At 39.4% G+C, this 11,004-nt stretch overlaps 2 protein-coding genes across 2 annotated transcripts; one reads left to right on the forward strand and one right to left on the reverse strand.

The window, feature by feature from the left end:
- Positions 1 to 1,704, forward strand: LOC122275259 (protein GRAVITROPIC IN THE LIGHT 1-like). Its single transcript, XM_043084237.1, has one exon. It carries the CDS (start codon positions 243 to 245, stop codon positions 1,650 to 1,652), a length of 1,410 nt encoding a protein of 469 aa, XP_042940171.1. The 5' UTR covers positions 1 to 242; the 3' UTR covers positions 1,653 to 1,704.
- A 2,680-nt stretch (positions 1,705 to 4,384) lies between these two features.
- Positions 4,385 to 10,164, reverse strand: LOC122275258 (probable alpha,alpha-trehalose-phosphate synthase [UDP-forming] 7). The gene is made up of 4 exons (XM_043084236.1): positions 9,958 to 10,164; positions 7,547 to 9,642; positions 7,196 to 7,469; positions 4,385 to 5,376 (listed from the first exon to the last, which is right to left on the reverse strand). Exons 2-4 carry the CDS (start codon positions 9,526 to 9,528, stop codon positions 5,065 to 5,067), a joined length of 2,568 nt encoding a protein of 855 aa, XP_042940170.1. The 5' UTR covers positions 9,529 to 9,642; positions 9,958 to 10,164; the 3' UTR covers positions 4,385 to 5,064.
- Between the last annotated feature and the right edge of the window lie 840 nt (positions 10,165 to 11,004).

Consider the following 11,004-nt stretch of genomic DNA (forward strand, 5'->3'; position numbering starts at 1 on the left):
CGCTTTAAATCCTACTTTTCTCCATCTCCATCTCATCTCCGGCTGCACTATAGTCAAAATTTTGTCACTACTTTCAACGTAGAAATCTCTCCACAACTATCTTCCAAGAACTTTTCGCCCTCGACCGAACCCCTTCTTTTTGAATTTCCTTCGCTAATCGAGACTCCCCTGTCCTCTTTTTCAACATACTTAACTCACAATTTCATGCCCAAAAACACGACTCTGTTCTACTTTCTTCTAAGATGGATACACTGACACCCAAATCAGCCTTGAACAGCAAGAACAAGTTAGCGCGCACTTTCCAAAAGGTTATCAACCTCCGGACCGCAACAAGAATCACTTCAAACAATGGGATTTGCATGCTCACATCGCAATGCAACGTCAAGGAGGATTTTTTCACTGATAGAAACTCCCAGCAGTTCGACAAGAATGATATTGATGCGAGAGGCCGGCAGCAGAGAGCAGTGCTGGAAGCTTTGGTGGCGAAGCTTTTCGCGGGCATTACTTCGATCAAAGCTGCTTATGCTGAGCTCCAAATGGCACAGAACCCTTACAACAGCGACGCTATTCAGGTCGCGGACCAGGCCGTGGTGGACGAGCTCAAAGCAATTTCCGAGCTGAAGCGCAGCTTCTTGAGAAAAGAACTCGATCTTTCACCCCAAGTCACGCTCATGCTCGCGGAGATTCAGGAGCAGCAGGGGTCGATGAAGACCTACGAGATCACCATCAAGAAGCTCGAGACTGAGGCTGACCTCAAAGACTCCAACATCACTTCGCTTCAGAACCAGCTCGACAACTCCAATTCACTTAACAAGTGCTTATATAAGAGGTTAAACTCAAGTGGGTCTCTGTCCATGTTCGATAATCTTCGACTTACGGTGCTCAGTGTGACCCATTTTGTCCAATTTCTTCACTACACCCTACGATCCATTCGCAGTTTCGTGAAATTAATGATACGTGAAATGGATTCGGTGCACTGGGATCTTGACGTGGCCGTCAAGTTCATCGAACCTGACGCGGTTTTTACAAACCCAAGCCACCGGTTCTTCGCTTTCGAATCCTTCGTAAACATAACCATGTTTGAGGGGTTCAATCGCCCTCAGTTCCAACCAAGTGATCACTCCCAACGACAACCTCCTCTTGAAACACACCGCAATTGCCTCTTCTTCGACAAGTTCAAGAAGCTCACAAACGTAAATCCGAGGCATTTTCTTTCCCATAATCCGAACTCGTCGTTTGCAAAGTTCACAAGGGCCAAGTACCTTCACCTAGTACATGCGAAAATGGAGTGCTCTCTCTTCGGTAACTTGAATCAGCGAAAGCTCGTTAAATCCGGGGGCGTCCCTGACTCCTCTTTCTTCGTAGCGTTTGCTGAGATGGCGAAGCGCGTGTGGCTTTTACATTGCTTGGCATTCTCGTTCGATGAAGAGGTAAGCATTTTTCAGGTAAGGAAGAACTGTAGGTTTTCTGAGGTGTACATGGAATGCGTGGCAGAGGAAGCGTCGTTCTGCTCCGGTGAAATCACCGGTGGCAATGGCGGTGGCGAGTTCAGCGTGGGTTTCACAGTCGTGCCGGGGTTCAAGATTGGAAAAACCGTAATACAAAGTCAGGTTTATTTGTCTCCGGCTACTCCTACGCCGGCTAGTCGCTAAAGTTCTATATTGCATGTGACATTTTAAATACCAACGCGCTTTTTTTTTCACACGCTCCGGTATCATATTTGGGAAAGTTAGTCTGCTACTTCTATGTAACGGAATTTTTAATCCATACCATATGTTGTATATTATTGGTATGAGAAATGTTTTAATGATTTGTATAAACCTTAAATAGCTAAATTTTTGTAAAAAAAAATAGATCTTAATCTTGAAAAAGCGTAAAAAAATTATTCTTTTTTAACGAAATCTACTTCTTCTCTTTTTTATTTTTTTTTTAACAAATGGCAGGCAACAATTTATATGGCCATATATACATGTGATTATAATAGCATATTGTTAACACTAACTTTTTTTTTGAATAATATTGAATATATAAGTAAATGTTTTAACACCAGTTTTATGTTAGATGTTAGATAAGAAAATTGGCTTTAAAAATTTGACCCAAGTCCTGAGTTTCTTTTAAAAAAGAAAATTTGCTACGTATAAATACAGTCGTGTATTAATCTGTATATTAATATTGATTTATTCATATTTAAAATTTAAATTAATATTATTTTTAATAAAATTTATTTTTTAATTAATAATATACAGATTAATATATAGTTATACTTATAACTATATTTTTTCATTAAAAAAGCCTTGTCTTCGGAAGGCCAACCAAGTCATAAGGCGCGGAAGAGAGACGCAATCCGACCCGATCAAAGGTCAAGAGATGTCTCGTAAAATGGGAGGTTGGGCTTGGAAGTTGGATTACGCCGATAACTGTATCATCAATAAGTATAAAATAAATCTTGTCAATGAAAAGTAAATTGAGGTTTGGATAATGAATTGAAATAAAATGAATTAAGATAAAAATTAAATAAAATATAATTTTATAAAATTAATAAAAAATAAAAATAGAATTAGTTTTTTAGTATTTGTAGGTTTAGTATGTGGTCAATTAATCAATCTCTATGACTCTATCCGATAGAGCTTTGCAAAAACGCATTCGCCAACCCTGGCCATGACATTAACTTCCAAATCTGCTTCAAATTGTATTTTTTATAGACAGAAAAAGATTATATAAAAATAATCTAAAAAATTGATATGATTTGATATGATTTGTTAGATTATAAAATTATTTTTATTATAAATTAGATATAATGGATAAGATAAAAACACATCAATTTATAACATTATTTTTATATAATTTCTTCGTAAAATTGTTAATAATATTTCAATCGCTAAAAAAAGACAACCTTTATACTGCCAGATAATGCCATATTTCGTTCTGCGAAGTGACGGTAGGACTGGAACCTGAACCTGAGCCTGAGCGTGGTTCACGGGCTAGCTCTATCTTGTGTCACATGCCCGAAGCAGTTTAAACTATATATCTAATCTCCGAGCGAGTGCGCCCACCAGCCCAGGCTCCCAGCAGTACAATTGCAACAAATTCCTCCAACACGTATTTCCTTCTCTCCTCCGTTCAACTGAACTCATTGACAATAGCAACCAAATTCGAAATGTCAAAAAAGTGGGCCACTGAAACCGAGAAAAAGATGAGTCGTTTTGCTGCATTTGGCTGCTTTCATTTTCTTAGGATTCAGTAGTGACACCCTTAGTTAAGCAAACCAAAACAGGTGGCATTGATAGCATATATATAGCATCTAAACATTTTATAGCAGCATGCATGCATGCATGCATGGAGTAAGTATTGCCCAAACAGCATCTGCAAACCATAGTCGATTAGTCAGAAGTGCACATGGGGATAAATAAATAAATAAGCAAGTTTTGAACTTTAAATGAGACAAGCATGACATCCTCGTCGACCTTGGTACACCCAAGATCCAACAAACAACCATTCGAGTTTGCAGACCCATCAGGACACACCTTGTCGGTCGTAGAGAAGGACCATGATATTGAGAAATAAATGCTGCACCCCTTAAGTTCTGTCAAAGTTCTCAATCAAGATTGAGAAATAAAGGCGCTTCCAATGTTGTGGTTTTCAACTTAGTGCCAGCCAAGCCCCATTTTTTGTTTATAGGTAGGGCCAGTTTTCAATCCTGTGTGTCTGTCACTCTTCAGTGAATATGAGAAGTCGTTTGAATACAAGCACGGTTTAGTTTTGGAATATGGTCTCACCAACTCTCTGTGAATAAATATTTCCCAATGATTTAATTCACCTAATAATTGCCCTCAACCATAATATAGTTCCTATGATCAATTCCTTTTTTACTAAAATATATGAAAATTTATATTCTCAAGCCGGTTTGTGAAGCACTAAAGTGATTAAATGATATAATTTAATTTAAAAGATAAATTTTAAAATTTAAATATTTCAAATCTAATCTCACCATTTTAATTACATGGATAGTATGTTTTATACCAGTTTGAAAATAAAATAACTATATATATATATATATATATATTCTTGTATGTTTTCCAAGTCATGTTGAACTTTATATACCACAATAGATCAACTAATCAAGATAGACTGACACGATTTTCTACTCGGAAGATTGAAAGTAAAAAGACCTCAAAATCCAATCTAGAAATCTTTAAGCTTCTGCTGCAAAGTTTCCATGCCGAGAAAGCATTCGAAAGATGAAACTAATACACACTACTTCTATATGGATGCAAGGAGTTCCTCTCTTCTGCATTATCTTATTGCTCCACTTCGTCCAGCACAAAGAGATGACCGTAAAAACGTGGGTTTTTTACGCGGTCCTGGTAAAATACGACATTGGAAATAGAGGATATAAAACTAATATTTTGCTATAAAATTTACAGAATACACCAAAAAATAAAATATATCGGAGTAACAATTGCACAAGAAAATCCACTCAAAAATTTAAAGAGGGGGGGGGGAACTAAAAGAAGATACTAGAGTGCACTGTTTCATCTAATGAGGCGTCGTCTACAACACCAGCTGAAACCTGTTTCTGTTACCCCACCTGAACATCTTTCCCAACATTAACAAATTATCCCTGGTAGGATTTCAAGTGAGATGCACAAGAACGGCATTGGTCAGTTTGATATTTGCATTAGGCCGGCTGAGCAGCCTTTGTGTATGTGATGCAACGATTATTTTGGAATTTTGGCTTTTCTTTCAACTCCAGTCAGTTTTCCAGAATCGATATGGTAGGTCCCGCCAATCCTTCAGATGTCTTAGCTTCTTATGCAAAAGAATCCTGCTTTCCAAAGTAAAAACCACGCAATCCGGACTGCTGCTCCATTGTTCGCCACAAAAAAAAAAAAATCGTATATGGCCACCGACCGATCAGAAAAGATCATTTATAAGATTTCTCCCACCAAGTTACTTCAAACAGAGATGAGAGTCATCGTCAACTTCAATCCCAGGCCAGCTTGTTATCTTTACACCATTGGCTTAAAGCAGAAGACCCTGGAGTCAGAAAAGGCAAGGAAGATTTCAAGGGGAGCTTCCACCTTCATCTGTGGGGGAGGGTATAGAGTCTGAAACCTCTGCAAGAGCTTCAAGCATGTTTATGACCTCTGTCGTGTCATCCAAATAGTACTTGGCTTTACTTGGCTTCTGTCCAACAGTGCATGCAAAAACTGATGTATTAGAAGAGAGGACACCACTATTCATTGCATTGCCAATGATCTCAAACATGTCCTCATCAGATCGGTCATCGCCAATACACAGTACAAAATCAGCCTGCTTTCCGTGATTCGCCATTGCTGCAAAGATCTTTTCTGCAACCACGCCTTTACTGACTCCCTAAAGGACACAGCATAGGTCAGATTCAAATATCACGTTTTCTGAGCAATATAAGCTCCATTACATAGCAAGAAAGGAGAAATAATAAAAGAACCAAAAGTGGTACAAGAAGTCTAGAGGGAACCATAATGAAGGAAAATATATCTAAAACCACAATCATTTTTTTTTTTTTATGTCAGGGAACCTCTCCAAGGTAGGGCCCTTTGGACCCACCCTGCAGAATAAACCCTGGTCCCGTGCACCGCACCCTCGGAAGTTTCCCTACACGGAATTGGTTAAATCGCTGGCTTTTCACCAGGGGGTGTGGCCCCAAATGATTGTTTGCACCCATGAGGTGTTGAACCTTGGACCTTGAAGGGAATAAGACCCCAAGACCAAGGCCTTCACCACTTAGCAAGGTAATTTCGAGAAATACATGAAGACATAGCAAGTTAGTGAATAAACATCTGCGTAACCATAGCTAAATGTAAAAGTGCTTTATCTCATCATTTGCGTCAAGAACTTGATTCAAGCCAAATAATTACGAAGGTTTCACAATGATTGCAGCTAGGTTAACATAACAATCCAGGGAAATATCAATCGCATTCTCGTGGCATCAAATAAAGACAGATTCTATTGCTTCATTTGTTTACTTGTGTCTACAGAAAGCTTATACCCACTTCTAGATAACTACTGGCTATTATTGTCCGCATCCATATAATCCGACACACAACCAATCCACAAGCAAATAATCAGTCTTGAAAAAATGAAAATATGAGATTTTCTTTTTGATAAGTAAGAAAGACAGTTTTATTAATACGAATGAAATAGGCAATGAAAATATGTGATTATTGAAGTTATGTTCAGTAACACGCTGGTAATTGCAAGCTAAATTGACATGCCACTGGTGCAGGTTTGCCATGTAAATTTCAAAGACCCATTCTTTGAGGTTAAGCTGCAAGTAGAAACACCCTCTAAACCAAAGTAAAAGCACCTCGTTGTGTGGAAGTCCAGTGTCCTTAATCCTTTTGGGCCCAGAAGTCTGACTTACATGGATACCCAACTTTAATTTAAAGGAACCAACAATAGTTGCACTTTGCTAACTTGGTGCATAAGATCTAAGGGTAAAATGCTAAATGCTATGCTTTAATGCTTGTCCATCATGCCAACATAAAACAACTCGTCTTCAATGTGTTAGAGAAGATAAGGCTTCTCAACCAAATCTAACACATCTTACTCCAAGTGGGTTTCAATTTCCTCACAAATGATGCACATATGCAGGCATATACGGCCTTGTGTCGCATTATTTGAATAATGCGATTCAGTTGTTCTTACTTCTTTCATCATAATGTTCACATAATCATAAAGTGTAAAAAATTGAGTCAAATGGGGAAATGAAGGCATTGGCCCATAAATGCATCTTACACCACACACCACACATTTTTATTTTTTATTTTTAAATTGTTTTTGTTTTATTCCTACTAAACTAATTAAGTTCTTCTACTCATCATTCATATACCACACATTTGGTAAGGGAAAAAATAAAAAATTCATGTGTAGTGTGTGATGTAGGGATGATGAGTTGAATTTTTCATTTCTTTTTAGGGCTGGAAGAACATGGTTTTTATTAAGTTTATTCTACCAGCAGTCATAACAAATAACAGACGTGGTTTTAAAGCATCATACGAGTTAAATCAGTTCACATAAACTCCTAACAATTTGGTCAGTTTGATGATAGAGAAATCATGGCAATTAGATCATAAGATATGATGATTGACAGGGACCTACATTCACATAGGACGTCCAAAGAACCAAGACTATAGAATTCAGAGAGGCCTACCTGAGGCTTCACTTCCACAATGAACTGACCACTTTTGACAGAAACAGGTTCATTTGCCAGCACACTCTCTAGATGATCTAACAACTCCTTAGCCTGGCCAGATCCAAAACCAGGGTCAGCATCCCGATGGTGCCAAACCAAGGCGCTTTCCTTGGTTTCAATATAAGAACCATCAGTTGATTCAGTATACAATTTCATAACAGGCTCGGCTATCTGTATCCACCCAAAATCATTATTCTGTCCACAGGTTTCCCACTCGTCTTCTGCAGGCCACCTAAGATATAATTCAAATTAGCCATTAGGAAACAGAAAACAGGTGCTAACACATAGAAAAAGTAAAAAATAGCATACCTCTTGAAGTAACCGTGCTCAGCAGCAATTCCAAGTTTAGAGCAAGGAGAAAACCACTTGCCTAAACTATCCCTGCTTCTTCCACTGACAACAAACACTATGTTTTTAACATCACTGCAAAGCATGTTTATGATTGATATAACCTCTTGACTTGGGGTCTTGTTAATGGAAGTTTGGGGCATTACAGTGCCATCATAATCCAAGAGTATAGCCCTATTTCGAGACCTCAAATAAGCAGATACAATGGCATCAATAGACAACTTTCTGAAATTCGGATCCAGTGCCACAACCCTGAAACCAAAGCTCAAACCAATTCCCCAACAGCGTCTTCTGAAGTGGTCCTTGCAAGTTCTTTCCATATCTTGGAAAAAGCTCCTCGACCAGTATGCCACATCATGCGTGCTAACATACCTGTAATGCTTCTCATGCCGCAAATGCTTCTCAGAATCAGACATTGAAATTGCCTCATTCATTGCCTCAGCAGTTGCTTCAATGTTCCACGGGTTTACCCGAATTGCACCACTCAGTGAAGGTGAACACCCAATGAACTCAGATACTACTAGCATACTCTTCGTGGGCCCATTAAATTCTGAACTCGACTCAGACCCAGAAACACCCTGCCTGCAAACAATGTACTCATAAGGAGTAAGATTCATCCCATCCCTCACAGCAGTGACCACAACACACTCAGCAATGGTGTAATATGCTGCTCGTTCACTAAGAGTAACTGGTCTATCTATGAAAACAATTGGTTCATAACCGGGTTGGCCAAAAGTTTTGTTAATCCTCTTGAAGCTTGCCTGTATTTCAGCCTGTATTTCCTCAAGATCTTTCCCTCTTCCCCTAGCAGGGTTTGCAATCTGTACCAAAACTGCCTTTCCTTGCCACTTTGGGTGCTGCTTCAACATCTGTTCCATTGCCAACAATTTCAAATCGACGCCTTTAAAGATGTCCATATCATCAACCCCGAGAAGCACAGTTTTTCCTTCAAACTGTTGTTTTAGCTCCCCCACCCTCCAATCCTTATCTGCGAGTCTCAAAACAGATTCAGTCTGCCCCATGTGAATCCCAACTGGCATGATTTTTATCCCCACAGTCCTCCCATAATATTCCAATCCAATATAACCCCTTTTTGACTGATACTCCAAACCCAACATTCGGCTACAACAAGACAGGAAATGCCGAGCATAATCAAACGTGTGGAAACCAATAAGATCTGAATTCAAAAGTGCCTTGAGGATCTCTTCCCTTACTGGCAAGGTCCTATATATCTCTGATGAAGGAAATGGGCTGTGGAGAAAAAACCCCATCCGTAGTCTATTGAACCTCCTCCTCAAGAAGGTAGGCAGTACCATCAAATGGTAATCATGAATCCAAACATAGTCATCCTCTGGGTTTATAATCTCTATCACCCTTTGTGAGAAAATCTTATTTGCTGCCACATATGCCTCCCATAAAGACCGGTCAAATCGTCCACCGTGATTTGCCGAGAAGGGAAGCATGTAATGAAAAAGCGGCCATAAATGCTGTTTACAAAAGCCATGATAAAACTTTGATAAAATATCGGGCGGTAGAAAAGCAGGGACGCACTTAAACCTATCCAACAAAAGCTGTGACACATCATCTTGCTCACTGGAATCAACATCAACCCTCAAAGACCCTACATACAATACCTCCATATCTTCAGGTAAACCATCCTTCAGCTGTAATAACAACGAATCCTCATCCCAGCTAAAACTCCAGCCTTTATTATCAGGTCTGCGCCTAGCTTTCACAGGGAGCTGATTAGCAACAATAATGATACGATCCTGAACGACGGAGGATGGAACGTCTGATGTTACACTATTGGCCTGGTCATCATCAAGTTCAGAAATGACCCCCGGAACGGTCATTACGCGTGGAAGGCGCTTTTTTTCACGGCCCATGACGGGAAAGTTTCCGGAAGCTAGATCTAAAAGATTGGTATACGATCTGGACATCATTTTTAACGGCTTCAATGGTATATACTCCCAATCCAAAATCTTTCACAAGACCTCAATATTATACACCAAACCTACGATTGCTTCTGTCCCGAAATTACTATAACTGGGCACGATCTGTAATGAGTATAATATAAATAGCATCATTAAGATTAGTTTTCACGTAAAAAGTAAAAAGTAAAGCAGGTTCTTCATAATCAAGAATTAACGCGGATGAGTCACTGACATTCAAATATGGATAAAGATCCGCGTACACAATTCCTGCTCACTAAAACTCGCATATTCATAATCCGAATGATAAAATCCATACAAACACGTGAGTAGAAGAGGCTAACCAATCTCAAATTATACCATCAAATACAAATAAAATAAAATAAAAAGGAAGAAGAAGAAGAAGAAGAATAAGATAAAACGAAACTATTCTATACTTACCAAATCTCCTAGAATAAGATCTTTACTGTCCTTCAGGCAAGCTCGGATCTGAGAATCGAAACAACGAAAGGAATCTATATTCTTTCCGCAGCAAGAAATCTAGGGTTTCTTTCGGTTTTGGTTTGGTCCTCTGTCTATCCCCAAGTCACCTTCCTATCTCTCCCTCTCTCTCTCTCTCTACAATATACAATGCCTCTTCCTTTTGGAAGAAAAAGAAAGCAAATTAATAAATATCATTAATATTTTTTTTCATAAAAAGGAAGAGGATAAGGTCGACCAGTGGACTACCCAGTAATGCCAACTGGCATTGTTGAGTCGTTCCCTCACGCGCTCTTACTCACTCCAACCCAATGCATTCGCTGACATGTCGCTCGCATGTACTGCCACGTATCAAAACAAGACGTTAGACAGAACCGGGTCCTGCTTTGCGTGTCCAGCTCGCATAGGTAAACGGCTCCCCCGGGCCCCATCTCAACCGCATAGTACATACTTAAATAAAAGAAAAGAAAAGAAAAATCCATTTGAATAGCACAATGCAAAGACTCACATGTGCCTCGTGTCTACGTAACCAAAAAATTAGAAAATAAATTCCAGATAGTCCCGGCACGTGCCTACTAGCAGGGGCAGGGACGGTACCCGCATGGTGGGTGCCCCCAACTTCACGATCTTGCCACGTGGCAGAGCGTCTCGGGAACGCGCGGATAAGGTATTCCGGGTGATGACATGGCCCTCTTAATGAGGTCATAGGTGACTTCATTTCAAAGACGTGGTACCACGTGTTTTTTATATATGTTTTTAATTTTTATTATGTTTTTTTTTTTGGGGGATCTTCTGAGCAAGGAACGGCACGACAGACAGTCACTGGTTGGGGTAACGAGAAAAGGGGAAAGAGTGAAATGTCGTTTTCATCCTCGTCGAGTTTACTCCATAACCACGAACTAGTTTGTTGTTGTTGAAACCTAAGGGCAATTTGATATTATTATACTAGTAATAAAAGAGGAAAAGGAGGAGTCAAGGGCTGTGTGCGTTGTTTTTGACTCGCATGCT

Source organism: Carya illinoinensis, chromosome 9 (assembly GCF_018687715.1).
Source record: "Carya illinoinensis cultivar Pawnee chromosome 9, C.illinoinensisPawnee_v1, whole genome shotgun sequence".
Lineage (NCBI taxonomy): Eukaryota > Viridiplantae > Streptophyta > Magnoliopsida > Fagales > Juglandaceae > Carya > Carya illinoinensis.

What these genes read in the sequence shown, in the direction of transcription:
- LOC122275258 (XM_043084236.1), bottom strand. Translation starts at nt 9,528, where the DNA reads ATGATGTCCAGATCGTATACCAATCTTTTAGATCTAGCTTCCGGAAAC. An exon ending in GAGCACGGTTACTTCAAGAG is followed by an intron (nt 7,470 to 7,546) that starts GTATGCTATTTT and finishes ATTATATCTTAG; the next exon opens with GTGGCCTGCAGAAGACGAGT. An exon ending in TTGTGGAAGTGAAGCCTCAG is followed by an intron (nt 5,377 to 7,195) that starts GTAGGCCTCTCT and finishes TGTGTCCTTTAG; the next exon opens with GGAGTCAGTAAAGGCGTGGT.
- LOC122275259 (XM_043084237.1), top strand. Translation starts at nt 243, where the DNA reads ATGGATACACTGACACCCAAATCAGCCTTGAACAGCAAGAACAAGTTA.